This window comes from Oncorhynchus mykiss, chromosome 16, assembly GCF_057628025.1.
Source record: "Oncorhynchus mykiss isolate SJ-2025 chromosome 16, ASM5762802v1, whole genome shotgun sequence".
Taxonomy (NCBI): Eukaryota; Metazoa; Chordata; class Actinopteri; order Salmoniformes; family Salmonidae; genus Oncorhynchus; species Oncorhynchus mykiss.
In genome coordinates, this window is record NC_143037.1 from 77,521,570 (window position 1) to 77,537,548 (window position 15,979).

Below are 15,979 nucleotides of genomic sequence, written 5' to 3' on the forward strand. Positions count from 1 at the left end.
AGGGACAGGAAGAGGATCAGACAGTGTGAAGGGACTTGGCTTGGGACAGGAATGCGACCAGACAGTGTGAAGGGACAGGAAGGGGACCAGAGAGTGTGAAGGGGACTTGGCTTGGGACAGGAAGGGGACCAGACAGTGTGAAGGGACTTGGCTTGGGACAGGAATGTGGACCAGACAGTGTGACGGGACAGGATGGGGACCAGACAGTGTGAAGGGACTTGGCTTGGGACAGGAAGGGGACCAGACAGTGTGAAGGCGACTTGGCTTGGGACAGGAAGGGGACCAGACAGTGTGAAGGGACTTGGCTTGGGACAGGAAGGGGATCAGACAGTGTGAAGGGACAGGAAGGGGATCAGACAGTGTGAAGGGACTTAGCTTGGGACAGGAAGGGGACCAGACAGTGTGAAGGGACAGGCAGGGGACCAGCCAGTGTGAAGGGACTTGGCTTGGGACAGGAAGGCGACCAGACAGTGTGAAGGGACAGGAAGGGGACCAGAGAGTGTGAAGGGGACTTGGCTTGGGACAGGAAGGGGACCAGACAGTGTGAAGGTACTTGGCTTGGGACAGGAAGGGGACCAGACAGTGTGACGGGACAGGATGGGGACCAGACAGTGTGAAGGGACTTGGCTTGGGACAGGAAGGGGACCAGACAGTGTGACGGGACAGGAAGGGGACCAGACAGTGTGAAGGGGACTTGGCTTGGGACAGGAAGGGGACCAGACAGTGTAAAGGGACTTGGCTTGGGACAGGAAGGGGATCAGACAGTGTGAAGGGGACTTGGCTTGGGAAAGGAAGGGGATCAGACAGTGTGAAGGGGACTTGGCTTGGGACAGGAAGGGGACCAGACAGTGTGAAGGGGACTTGGCTTGGGACAGGAAGGGGACCAGACAGTGTGAAGGGACAGGAAGGGGACCAGACAGTGTGAAGGGACTTGGCTTGGGACAGGAAGGGGACCAGACAGTGTGAAGGGACTTGGCTTGGGACAGGAAGGGGACCAGACAGTGTGAAGGGACTTGGCTTGGGAAAGGAAGGGGACCAGACAGTGTGAAGGGACAGGAAGGGGACCAGACAGCGTGAAGGGACAGGAAGGAGACCAGACAGCGTGAAGGGACAGGAAGGGGACCAGACAGTGTGAAGGGACTTGGCTTGGGACAGGAAGGGGACCAGACAGTGTGAAGGGACTTGGCTTGGGACAGGAAGGGGATCAGACGGTGTGACGGGACAGGAAGGGGACCAGACAGTGTGAAGGGACTTGGCTTGGGACAGGAAGGGGACCAGACAGTGTGAAGGGACAGGAAGGGGACCAGACAACGAGAAGGAACAGAAAGTAGACCAGACAGTGTGAAGGGACAGGAAGGGGACCAGCCAGTGTGAAGAGACTTGGATTGGGACAGGAAGGGGACCAGACAGTGTGAAGGGACTTGGATTGGGACAGGAAGGGGACCAGACAGTGTGAAGGGACAGGAAGGGGACCAGACAGTGTGAAGGGACTTGGCTTGGGACAGGAAGGGGACCAGACAGTGTGAAGGGACAGGAAGGGGACCAGCCAGTGTGAAGGGACTTGGATTGTGACAGGAAGGGGACCAGACAGTGTGAAGGGACTTGGATTGGGACAGGAAGGGGACCAGACAGTGTGAAGGGAAATGAAGGGGACCAGGCAGTGTGAAGGGACTTGGCTTGGGACAGGAAGGGGACCAGACAGTGTGAAGGGACAGGAAGAGGACCAGACAGTGTGAAGGGACTTGGCTTGGGACAGGAAGGCGACCAGACAGTGTGAAGGGACAGGAAGGGGACCAGAGAGTGTGAAGGGGACTTGGCTTGGGACAGGAAGGGGACCAGACAGTGTGAAGGTACTTGGCTTGGGACAGGAAGGGGACCAGACAGTGTGACGGGACAGGATGGGGACCAGCCAGTGTGAAGGGACTTGGCTTGGGACAGGAAGGGGACCAGACAGTGTGACGGGACAGGAAGGGGACCAGACAGTGTGAAGGGGACTTGGCTTGGGACAGGAAGGGGACCAGACAGTGTAAAGGGACTTGGCTTGGGACAGGAAGGGGATCAGACAGTGTGAAGGGACTTGGCTTGGGACAGGAAGGAGACCAGACAGTGTGAAGGGACTTGGCTTGGGACAGGAAGGGGACCAGACAGTGTGAAGGGGACAGGAAGTGGACCAGACAGTGTGAAGGGACTTGGCTTGGGACAGGAAGGGGACCAGACAGTGTGAAGGGACTTGGCTAGGGACAGGAAGGGGACCAGACAGTGTGAAGGGACAGGAAGGGGACCAGACAGCGTGAAGGGACAGGAAGGAGACCAGACAACGTGAAGGGACAGGAAGGGGACCAGACAGTGTGAAGGGACTTGGCTTGGGACAGGAAGGGGACCACACAGTGTGAAGGGACTTGGCTTGGGACAGGAAGGGGATCAGACGGTGTGACGGGACAGGAAGGGGACCAGACAGTGTGAAGGGACTTGGCTTGGGACAGGAAGGGGACCAGACAGTGTGAAGGGACAATAAGGGGACCAGACAACGAGAAGGGACAGAAAGTGGACCAGACAGTGTGAAGGGACTTGGCTTGGGACAGGAAGGGGACCAGGCAGTGTAAAGGGACTTGGCTTGGGACAGGAAGGGGATCAGACAGTGTGCAGGGACAGGAAGGGGATCAGACAGTGTGAAGGGGACTTGGCTTGGGACAGGAAGGGGACCAGACAGTGTGAAGGGGACTTGGCTTGGGACAGGAAGGGAACAGACAGTGTGAAGGGACTTGACTTGGGACAGGAAGGGGACCAGACAGTGTGAAGGGACAGGAAGGGGACCAGACAGTGTGAAGGGACAGGAAGAGGATCAGACAGTGTGAAGGGACTTAGCTTGGGACAGGAAGGCGACCAGACAGTGTGAAGGGACAGGAAGGGGACCAGAGAGTGTGAAGGGGACTTGGATTGGGACAGGAAGGGGACCAGACAGTGTGAAGGGACAGGACGGGGACCAGACAGTGTGAAGGGACTTGGCTTGGGACAGGAAGGAGACCAGACAGTGTGAAGGGACTTGGCTTGGGACAGGAAGGGGACCAGACAGTGTGAAGGGGACAGGAAGTGGACCAGACAGTGTGAAGGGACAGGAAGGGGACCAGACAGTGTGAAGGGACTTGGCTTGGGACAGGAAGGAGACCAGACAGTTTGAAGGGGACTTGGCTTGGGACAGGAAAGGGACCAGACAGTGTGAAGGGACTTGGATTGGGACAGGAAGGGGACCAGACAGTGTGAAGGGACTTGACTTGGGACAGGAAGGGGACCAGACAGCGTGAAGGGACAGGAAGAGGATCAGACAGTGTGAAGGGACTTGGCTTGGGACAGGAAGGCGACCAGACAGTGTGAAGGGACAGGAAGGGGACCAGAGAGTGTGAAGGGGACTTGGCTTGGGACAGGAAGGGGACCAGACAGTGTGAAGGGACTTGGCTTGGGACAGGAATGTGGACCAGACAGTGTGACGGGACAGGATGGGGACCAGACAGTGTGAAGGGACTTGGCTTTGGACAGGAAGGGGACCAGACAGTGTGAAGGGGACTTGGCTTGGGACAGGAAGGGGACCAGACAGTGTGAAGGGACTTGGCTTGGGACAGGAAGGGGATCAGACAGTGTGAAGGGACAGGAAGGGGATCAGACAGTGTGAAGGGACTTAGCTTGGGACAGGAAGGGGACCAGACAGTGTGAAGGGACAGGAAGGGGACCAGCCAGTGTGAAGGGACTTGGCTTGGGACAGGAAGGCGACCAGACAGTGTGAAGGGACAGGAAGGGGACCAGAGAGTGTGAAGGGGACTTGGCTTGGGACAGGAAGGGGACCAGACAGTGTGAAGGTACTTGGCTTGGGACAGGAAGGGGACCAGACAGTGTGACGGGACAGGATGGGGACCAGACAGTGTGAAGGGACTTGGCTTGGGACAGGAAGGGGACCAGACAGTGTGACGGGACAGGAAGGGGACAAGACAGTGTGAAGGGGACTTGGCTTGGGACAGGAAGGGGACCAGACAGTGTAAAGGGACTTGGCTTGGGACAGGAAGGGGATCAGACAGTGTGAAGGGGACTTGGCTTGGGAAAGGAAGGGGATCAGACAGTGTGAAGGGGACTTGGCTTGGGACAGGAAGGGGACCAGACAGTGTGAAGGGGACTTGGCTTGGGACAGGAAGGGGACCAGACAGTGTGAAGGGACAGGAAGGGGACCAGACAGTGTGAAGGGACTTGGCTTGGGACAGGAAGGGGACCAGACAGTGTGAAGGGACTTGGATTGGGACAGGAAGGGGACCAGACAGTGTGAAGGGACTTGGCTTGGGAAAGGAAGGGGACCAGACAGTGTGAAGGGACAGGAAGGGGACCAGACAGCGTGAAGGGACAGGAAGGAGACCAGACAGCGTGAAGGGACAGGAAGGGGACCAGACAGTGTGAAGGGACTTGGCTTGGGACAGGAAGGGGACCAGACAGTGTGAAGGGACTTGGCTTGGGACAGGAAGGGGATCAGACTGTGTGACGGGACAGGAAGGGGACCAGACAGTGTGAAGGGACTTGGCTTGGGACAGGAAGGGGACCAGACAGTGTGAAGGGACAGGAAGGGGACCAGACAACGAGAAGGAACAGAAAGTAGACCAGACAGTGTGAAGGGACAGGAAGGGGACCAGCCAGTGTGAAGAGACTTGGATTGGGACAGGAAGGGGACCAGACAGTGTGAAGGGACTTGGATTGGGACAGGAAGGGGACAAGACAGTGTGAAGGGACAGGAAGGGGACCAGACAGTGTGAAGGGACTTGGCTTGGGACAGGAAGGGGACCAGACAGTGTGAAGGGACAGGAAGGGGACCAGCCAGTGTGAAGGGACTTGGATTGTGACAGGAAGGGGACCAGACAGTGTGAAGGGACTTGGATTGGGACAGGAAGGGGACCAGACAGTGTGAAGGGAAATGAAGGGGACCAGGCAGTGTGAAGGGACTTGGCTTGGGACAGGAAGGGGACCAGACAGTGTGAAGGGACAGGAAGAGGACCAGACAGTGTGAAGGGACTTGGCTTGGGACAGGAAGGCGACCAGACAGTGTGAAGGGACAGGAAGGGGACCAGAGAGTGTGAAGGGGACTTGGCTTGGGACAGGAAGGGGACCAGACAGTGTGAAGGGGACTTGGCTTGGGACAGGAAGGGGACCAGACAGTGTGACGGGACAGGATGGGGACCAGCCAGTGTGAAGGGACTTGGCTTGGGACAGGAAGGGGACCAGACAGTGTGACGGGACAGGAAGGGGACCAGACAGTGTGAAGGGGACTTGGCTTGGGACAGGAAGGGGACCAGACAGTGTAAAGGGACTTGGCTTGGGACAGGAAGGGGATCAGACAGTGTGAAGGGGACTTGGCTTGGGAAAGGAAGGGGATCAGACAGTGTGAAGGGGACTTGGCTTGGGACAGGAAGGGGACCAGACAGTGTGAAGGGGACTTGGCTTGGGACAGGAAAGGGACCAGACAGTGTGAAGGGACTTGGCTTGGGACAGGAAGGGGACCAGACAGTGTGAAGGGACTTGGCTTGGGACAGGAAGGGGACCAGACAGTGTGAAGGGACTTGGCTTGGGAAAGGAAGGGGACCAGACAGTGTGAAGGGACAGGAAGGGGACCAGACAGCGTGAAGGGACAGGAAGGAGACCAGACAGTGTGAAGGGACTTGGCTTGGGACAGGAAGGGGACCAGACAGTGTGAAGGGACTTGGCTTGGGACAGGAAGGGGACCAGACAGTGTGAAGGGACTTGGCTTGGGAAAGGAAGGGGACCAGACAGCGTGAAGGGACAGGAAGGAGACCAGACAGCGTGAAGGGACAGGAAGGGGACCAGACAGTGTGAAGGGACTTGGCTTGGGACAGGAAGGGGACCAGACAGTGTGAAGGGACTTGGCTTGGGACAGGAAGGGGATCAGACGGTGTGACGGGACAGGAAGGGGACCAGACAGTGTGAAGGGACTTGGCTTGGGACAGGAAGGGGACCAGACAGTGTGAAGGGACAGGAAGGGGACCAGACAACGAGAAGGGACAGAAAGTTGACCAGACAGTGTGAAGGGACTTGGCTTGGGACAGGAAGGGGACCAGACAGTGTGAAAGGACAGGAAGGGGACCAGACAGTGTGAAGGGGACTTGGCTTGGGACAGGAAGGGGACCAGACAGTGTAAAGGGACTTGGCTTGGGACAGGAAGGGGATCAGACAGTGTGAAGGGGACTTGGCTTGGGACAGGAAGGGGACCAGACAGTGTGAAGGGGACTTGGCTTGGGACAGGAAGGGGACCAGACAGTGTGAAGGGACTTGGCTTGGGACAGGAAGGGGACCAGACAGTGTGAAGGGACTTGACTTGGGACAGGCAGGGGACCAGACAGTGTGAAGGGGACTTGGCTTGGGACAGGAAGGGGACCAGACAGTGTGAAGGGGACTTGGCTTGGGACAGGAAGGGGACCAGACAGTGTGAAGGGACTTGGCTTGGGACAGGAAGGGGACCAGACAGTGTGAAGGGACTTGACTTGGGACAGGCAGGGGACCAGACAGTGTGAAGGGACTTGGCTTGGGACAGGAAGGGGACCAGACAGTGTGAAGGGACAGGAAGAGGATCAGACAGTGTGAAGGGACAGGAAGGGGACCAGACAGTGTGAAGGGACTTGGCTTGGGACAGGAAGGGGACCAGACAGTGTGAAGGGACAGGAAGGGGACCAGACAGTGTGAAGGGACTTGGATTGGGACAGGAAGGGGACCAGACAGTGTGAAGGGACAGGAAGGGGACCAGACAGTGTGAAGGGACTTGGCTTGGGACAGGAAGGAGACCAGACAGTGTGAAGGGACTTGGCTTGGGACAGGAAGGGGACCAGACAGTGTGAAGGGACTTGGCTTGGGACAGTAGCCCCTCTAGTCCTGCCCACCAGCATCCCCTCTAGTCCTGCCCACCAGTAGCCCCTCTAGTCCTGCCCACCTGCAGCCCCTCTAGTCCTGCCCACCAGTAGCCCCTCTAGTCCTGCCCACCAGCATCCCCTCTAGTCCTGCCCACCTGCAGCCCCTCTAGTCCTGCCCATCTGCAGCCCCTCTAGTCCTGCCCACCAGCATCCCCTCTAGTCCTGCCCACCAGTAGCCCCTCTAGTCCTGCCCATCTGCAGCCCCTCTAGTCCTGCCCACCTGCAGCCCCTCTAGTCCTTCCCACCAGTGATGGCAGGAGTTTCCATTCTAGGTAGCCTAGTGGTCAGAGTGTTGGACTAGTAACCGAAAGGTTGCTGGATCGAATCCTGTAGCTGACAAGGTAAAAACAATCTGTAGTTCTGCCCCTTGAACAAGGCAGTTAACCCACTGTTCCGCTGTCATTGTAAATAAGAATTTGTTCTTAATTGACGCGCCTAATTAAATAAAATGAGAGTATGTGAGAGAGTACCATATACCACCTACAGGTGGTGCCAGAATGGCAAGGCCTTTCAAACTGGAAACACCCAAACTCAAACGACTCCCTTCCATCTTTATAGAATAGCGTGTCACATAAAGCATTTTTCTGATGGTTTGTGTTGATGGTCTCTGGGTTTTTGTTTTATATATGGGTACAGTAAAATCATTATCACAGTTTAACAAAACATGTTTAAATAAATAACATTAATAACACTAACTTTAAAGCATTTTGACTGACAATAAGTCAAGTTAAGACCTAGGCATCATCTTCTGTCTAACTACAGACATCTGTTGTCCTCAAACTCCATTTCCCATAAAGCAGCTAACAATTCAATAGCATTTTTATTTGTCTTTTTTTTTTTAAACATATTTTTCTTGTCCTTACCCCCCCACCCCCCCCCCCCCCCCCACCTGGGATGGAAAGTCTCTAAGCCCCTCTCCTCCCTGATTGATCGACCAACCACAGCTCAACCCAATGCCAATCATAGCAGTGAGGTGAGGGAGACAGTGGCCAGGTCAAAGGTGAGAGTTCAAAAGTCAGAATCGGATTAGAGCAGCAGTGTCCAGGCAGACCGGCAAAAAGGGGGGTGGGGGGGTGGGGGTGGGGGTCAGGGTTGGGAACGTTGTCTTTAACGTTGTGTGAACGTTGGAAAGTAGTCTGACTCACTCCAGTGTCTTATTGCCGAGTTTCTCTTATCTGAGCGCTCTTCCAAAATTAGGACATTTGTCAGGAGAAAGTACAATATATACAAATACAGTTTATATATAAAAAAACAAAAAACAGGTTTGTTGTATGTAAATCCAGATAATCAGTAGTTGATGCCGAAGCAGCTGTCACCACAAGCAGTTAAATACAACAGAAATAATGTGTCTTGTCTCCTCCTGTGAAAAAAACCCTGTGTCTTCCAGTTAACTTGGCTTGTCAAACGGAACCCTTTTCCCTGTATAGTGCACTACTTTTGACCAGAGCCCTATGTGGGTAGTGCACTATACAGGGAATAGGGAAGCATTTTATGGGTGTCTGTGCAGTCAGGAAATCCATATATGGCATGACGAAGTGAGTTCATCGTAAAAAAATTAATAAAAAAAACAACTGTGAAAGGAATTGGCAACCAAAAAAATCCTGCAGAAAATTCCTACAACAATCATTAGAAAAATCCACAAAAGGATAAATATTTTCTCCTTTAGTGGTTGTGCAATGGAGAGAGACAGAGGGGGAGTGGATGGAGAGAGACAGAGGGGGAGTGGATGGAGAGAGACAGAGGGGGAGTGGATGGAGAGAGACAGAGGGGGAGTGGATGGAGAGAGACAGAGGGGGAGTGGATGGAGAGAGACAGAGGGGGAGTGGATGGAGAGAGACAGAGGGGGAGTGGATGGAGAGAGACAGAGGGGGAGTGGATGGAGAGAGACAGAGGGGGAGTGGATGGAGAGAGACAAAGGGGGAGTGGATGGAAAGAGACAGAGGGGGAGTGGATGGAGAGAGACAGAGACCAGGGGTAGAGATGGAGTGAGGCAGAGAGAGAGAGGAGTGAAAGAGACAGCGAGGAAGAGCAGAGGGAGAGAGTAGAGAGAGAGAGAGATCAAGAATGTGACAGGGAGAGAGAAAGTGTGTGAGTGAGTGAGTGAAATGTTGTGAACCTATGACTGAGGAGGTGTGGGAGCCTGGGTGAACCTAGGACTCTGAGGAGGTGTGGGAGCCTGGGTGAAGCTAGGACTCTGAGGAGGTGTGGGAGCCATGGTGAACCTAGGACTCTGAGGACGTGTGGGAGCCTGGGTGAACCTAGGACTCTGAGGAGGTGTGGGAGCCTGGGTGAAGCTAGGACTCTGAGGAGGTGTGGGAGCCTGGGTGAACCTAGGACTCTGAGGAGGTGTGGGAGCCTGGGTGAACCTAGGACTCTGAGGAGGTGTGGGAGCCTGGGTGAAGCTAGGACTCTGAGGAGGTGTGGGAGCCTGGGTGAACCTAGGACTCTGAGGAGGTGTGGGAGCCTGGGTGAAGCTAGGACTCTGAGGAGGTGTGGGAGCCTGGGTGAACCTAGGACTCTGAGGAGGTGTGGGAGCCTGGGTGAAGCTAGGACTCTGAGGAGGTGTGGGAGCCTGGGTGAACCTAGGACTCTGAGGACGTGTGGGAGCCTAGGTGAAGCTAGGACTCTGAGTAGGTGTGGGAGCCTGGGTGAACCTAGGACTCTGAGGAGGTGTGGGAGCCTGGGTGAAGCTAGGACTCTGAGGAGGTGTGGGAGCCTGGGTGAACCTAGGACTCTAAGGAGGTGTGGGAGCCTGGGTGAAGCTAGGACTCTGAGGAGGTGTGGGAGCCATGGTGAACCTATGACTCTGAGGAGGTGTGGGAGCCTGGGTGAACCTAGGACTCTAAGGAGGTGTGGGAGCCTGGGTGAAGCTAGGACTCTGAGGAGGTGTGGGAGCCATGGTGAACCTAGGACTCTGAGGAGGTGCAGGAGCCTGGGTGAACCTAGGACTCTGAAGAGGTGCAGGAGCCTGGGTGAACCTAGGACTCTGAGGAGGTGCAGGAGCCTGGGTGACGCTAGGACTCTGAGGAGGTGCAGGAGCCTGGGTGAACCTAGGACTCTGAGGAGGTGCAGGAGCCTGGGTGACGCTAGGACTCTGAGGAGGTGCAGGAGCCTGGGTGAAGCTAGGACTCTGAGGAGGTGCGGGAGCCTGGGTGAACCAGTGATCTGTAGAGAGACGAGTTGAGGAAACGAGGATAGGAGTCTCTGTGCATTAAGGTATAGATCTGAAGCTGGGCGTCCTCAAATGTGTAGGGCGTAGGCTCCTGTATCTTCCTGTTAATCACCTCTCTCACCCGGGAGTCCAGACTCACCTGAGAGAGAGAGACAGAGAGACAGAGAGACAGAGAGACAGAGAGACAGAGAGACAGACAGACAGACAGACAGACAGACAGACAGACGGACAGAGAGACAGAGAGACAGACAGACAGACAGACAGACAGACAGACAGACAGACAGACAGACAGACAGACAGACAGACAGACAGACATACAGACAGAATGAAGGACAGAGAGGATGAAGGACAGAGAGGATGAAGGACAGAGAGGATGAAGGACAGAGAGGATGAAGGACAGAGATTAGCCATTGACTCTCAATAAACAAAATGTCAAAAAACACTCTAAATACCAGAGAAGAAAGGAAAGAGCATCACCACATCACAGTGAATTTGTAATGGTTTTCCAACCCAGTGAGTTTCTATAGTTGTACAGTAAATAGATATTAGAGGGATAAAGGGAGCATAGCGTCTATAAGCAATACAATTGTACCTTCCCCAGGATGAGACAGACAGACAAAGGGACTAGAGGGGCTGCTGGTGGGAAGGGGCCTAACCAATACAATAGTACCTTCCCCAGGACGAGACAGACTAGATGAGTGGTCTCTCACTGAGGAGGCAGACAGACTAGATGAGTGGTCTCTCACTGGGGAGGCAGACAGACTAGATGAGTGGTCTCTCACTGAGGAGGCAGACAGACTAGATGAGTGGTCTCTCACTGAGGAGGCAGACAGACTAGGTGAGTGGTCTCTCACTTTGATAAAAACACACAGGTTCACTCGCACATACACAAAAACTATGAAAAGAAAACCTCAAAACACACTGGACACACGACAGTCCAGGCATTCATTCCACCACAGACATAAATGACAAATACGACCAGCGAGAAGGTCTTAACTCTGCTGTCAGTGGGTCAACAGAGATGCTTAGTGTGTGAGGCACTCGACAACATGGACGGGAAGAATGATCGAAATCACATGAACATTATGGTGATGTATCTTAACAGAACATTATAGTGATGTATCTTAACAGAACATTATAGTGATGTATCTTAACAGAACATTATGGTGATGTATCTTAACAGAACAGAACATTATGGTGATGTATCTTAACAGAACATTGTAGTGATGTGTCTTTACAGAACATTATAGTGATGTATCTTAACAGAACATTATGGTGATGTATCTTAACAGAACATTATGGTGATGTATCTTAACAGAACATTATAGTGATGTATCTTAACAGAACATTATGGTGATGTATCTTAACAGAACAGAACATTATAGTGATGTATCTTAACAGAACATTATAGTGATGTATCTTAACAGAACATTATAGTGATGTATCTTAACAGAACATTATGGTGATGTATCTTAACAGAACAGAACATTATAGTGATGTATCTTAACAGAACATTATAGTGATGTATCTTAACAGAACAGAACATTATAGTGATGTATCTTAACAGAACATTATAGTGATGTATCTTAACAGAACATTATAGTGATGTATCTTAACAGAACTAGAACATTATAGTGATGGATCTTAACAGAACATTATGGTGATGTATCTTAACAGAACATTATAGTGATGTATCTTAACAGAACATTATAGTGATGTATCTTAACAGAACATTATAGTGATGTATCTTAACAGAACATTATGGTGATGTATCTTAACAGAACATTATAGTGATGTATCTTAACAGAACATTATAGTGATGTATCTTAACAGAACTAGAACATTATAGTGATGGATCTTAACAGAACATTATGGTGATGTATCTTAACAGAACATTATAGTGATGTATCTTAACAGAACATTATAGTGATGTATCTTAACAGAACATTATAGTGATGTATCTTAACAGAACATTATGGTGATGTATCTTAACAGAACATTATAGTGATGTATCTTAACAGAACATTATAGTGATGTATCTTAACAGAACATTATAGTGATGTATCTTAACAGAACATTATGGTGATGTATCTTAACAGAACATTATAGTGATGTATCTTAACAGAACATTATGGTGATGTATCTTAACAGAACATTATGGTGATGTATCTTAACAGAACATTATAGTGATGTATCTTAACAGAACATTATAGTGATGTATCTTAACAGAACATTATGGTGATGTATCTTAACAGAACATTATGGTGATGTATCTTAACAGAACATTATGGTGATGTATCTTAACAGAACATTATAGTGATGTATCTTAACAGAACAGAACATTATGGTGATGTATCTTAACAGAACATTATAGTGATGTATCTTAACAGAACATAACATTATGGTGATGTATCTTAACAGAACATGTACATTATGGTGATGTATCTTAACAGAACATTATAGTGATGTATCTTAACAGAACATTATAGTGATGTATCTTAACAGAACATTATAGTGATGTATCTTAACAGAACATTATAGTGATGTATCTTAACAGAACTAGAACATTATGGTGATGTATCTTAACAGAACATTATAGTGATGTATCTTAACAGAAAAGGAAACACCATTCTAAACAACACACCTGGGGAAACACCATTCTAAACAGCACACCTGAGACAACACCATTCTAAACAACACACCTGGGGAAACACCATTCTAAACAGCACACCTGGGGAAACACCATTCTAAACAGCACATCTGGGGAAACACCATTCTAAACAGCACATCTGGGGAAACACCATTCTAAACAGCACATCTGGGGAAACACCATTCTAAACAACACACCTGGGGAAACACCATTCTAAACAGCACACCTGAGACAACACCATTCTAAACAGCACACCTGGGGAAACACCATTCTAAACAGCACACCTGGGGAAACACCATTCTAAACAGCACACATGGGGAAACACCAGTCTAAACAGCACACCTGGGGAAACACCATTCTAAACAACACACCTGGGGAAACACCATTCTAAACAACACACATGGGGAAACACCATTCTAAACAACACACATGGGGAAACACCATTCTAAACAGCACACCTGGGGAAACACCATTCTAAACAACACACCTGCGGAAACACCATTCTAAACAGCACACCTGGGGAAACAGCATTCTAAACAGCACACCTGGGGAAACACCATTCTAAACAACACACCTGGGGAAACACCATTCTAAACAGCACACCTGCGGAAACACCATTCTAAACAACACACCTGAGACAACACCATTCTAAACAGCACACCTGGGGAAACACCATTCTAAACAGCACACCTGAGACAACACCATTCTAAACAACACACCTGAGACAACACCATTCTAAACAACATACCTGGGGAAACACCATTCTAAACAACACACCTGGGGAGACACCATTCTAAACAACACACCTATGGAAACACTATTCTAAACAACACACTTGAGACAACACCATTCTAAACAGCACACCTGAGACAACACCATTCTAAACAACACACCTGAGACAACACCATTCTAAACAACACACCTGGGGAAACACCATTCTAAACAACACACCTGGGGAAACACCATTCTAAACAACACACCTGGGGAAACACCATTCTAAACAGCACACCTGGGGAAACACCATTCTAAACAGCACACCTGAGACAACACCATTCTAAACAACACACCTGGGGAAACACCATTCTAAACAACACACCTGGGGAAACACCATTCTAAACAGCACACCTGGGGAAACACCATTCTAAACAGCACACCTGGGGAAACACCATTCTAAACAACACACCTGCGGAGACACCATTCTAAACAGCACACCTGGGGAAACAACATTCTAAACAGCACACCTGGGGAAACACCATTCTAAACAACACACATGGGGAAACACCATTCTAAACAACACACCTGAGACAACACCATTCTAAACAACACACCTGCGGAAACACCATTCTAAACAGCACACCTGGGGAAACACCATTCTAAACAGCACACCTGGGGAAACACCATTCTAAACAACACACCTGGGGAAACACCATTCTAAACAACACACCTGAGACAACACCATTCTAAACAACACACCTGCGGAAACACCATTCTAAACAGCACACCTGGGGAAACACCATTCTAAACAGCACACCTGGGGAAACACCATTCTAAACAACACACCTGGGGAAACACCATTCTAAACAGCACACCTGGGGAAACACCATTCTAAACAACACACCTGGGGAAACACCATTCTAAACAACACACCTGAGACAACACCATTCTAAACAGCACACCTGGGGAAACACCATTCTAAACAACACACCTGGGGAAACACCATTCTAAACAACACACCTGGGGAAACACCATTCTAAACAACACACCTGGGGAAACACCATTCTAAACAACACACCTGGGGAAACACCATTCTAAACAACACACCTGCGGAAACACCATTCTAAACAGCACACCTGGGGAAACACCATTCTAAACAACACACCTGGGGAAACACCATTCTAAACAGCACACCTGGGGAAACACCATTCTAAACAACACACCTGGGGAAACACCATTCTAAACAACACACCTGCGGAAACACCATTCTAAACAACACACCTGGGGAAACACCATTCTAAACAACACACCTGAGACAACACCATTCTAAACAGCACACCTGGGGAAACACCATTCTAAACAACACACCTGGGGAAACACCATTCTAAACAACACACCTGGGGAAACACCATTCTAAACAACACACCTGCGGAAACACCATTCTAAACAACACACCTGGGGAAACACCATTCTAAACAACACACCTGGGGAAACACCATTCTAAACAGCACACCTGGGGAAACACCATTCTAAACAGCACACCTGAGACACCATTCTAAACAGCACACCTGGGGAAACACCATTCTAAACAACACACCTGCGGAAACACCATTCTAAACAACACACCTGGGGAAACACCATTCTAAACAACACACCTGGGGAAACACCATTCTAAACAGCACACCTGGGGAAACACCATTCTAAACAGCACACCTGAGACACCATTCTAAACAGCACACCTGGGGAGACACCATTCTAAACAACACACCTGGGGAAACACCATTCTAAACAACACACCTGGGGAAACACCATTCTAAACAGCACACCTGGGGAAACACCATTCTAAACAACACACCTGAGACACCATTCTAAACAGCACACCTGGGGAGACACCATTCTAAACAACACACCTGGGGAAACACCATTCTAAACAACACACCTGGGGAAACACCATTCTAAACAGCACACCTGGGGAAACACCATTCTAAACAACACACCTGGGGAAACACCATTCTAAACAACACACCTGGGGAAACACCATTCTAAACAACACACCTGGGGAAACACCATTCTAAACAACACACCTGGGGAAACACCATTCTAAACAACACACCTATGGAAACACCATTCTAAACAGCACACCTGGGGAAACACCATTCTAAACAGCACACCTGGGGAAACACCATTCTAAACAACACACCTGGGGAAACACCATTCTAAACAACACACCTGGGGAAACACCATTCTAAACAACACACCTGGGGAAACACCATTCTAAACAACACACCTGGGGAAACACCATTCTAAACAACACACCTGGGGAAACACCATTCTAAACAGCACACCTGGGGAAACACCATTCTAAACAACACACCTGGGGAAACACCATTCTAAACAACACACCTGGGGAAACACCATTCTAAACAACACACCTGGGGAAACACCATTCTAAACAACACACCTGGGGAAACACCATTCTAAACAACACACCTG

The 15,979-nt window shown here is 50.5% G+C and overlaps 1 protein-coding gene across 4 annotated transcripts in view; it reads right to left on the reverse strand.

The window, feature by feature from the left end:
- Nucleotides 1–7,754: 7,754 nt before the first annotated feature.
- LOC118939596 (regulator of G protein signaling 20-like) overlaps nucleotides 7,755–15,979 on the reverse strand; it is a 113,635-nt gene continuing 105,410 nt past the window's right edge. For 2 of the 4 annotated variants that reach the window (XM_036947817.2, XM_036947818.2), the window contains exon 6: nucleotides 7,755–10,261. In XM_036947817.2, the coding sequence (XP_036803712.2) occupies nucleotides 10,073–10,261 (189 nt within the window). In that variant the 3' untranslated portion in view covers nucleotides 7,755–10,072. The remainder of the gene's footprint in view (nucleotides 10,262–15,979) is intronic. The other 2 variants (XM_036947819.2, XM_090204021.1) reach the window with 2 other exon arrangements.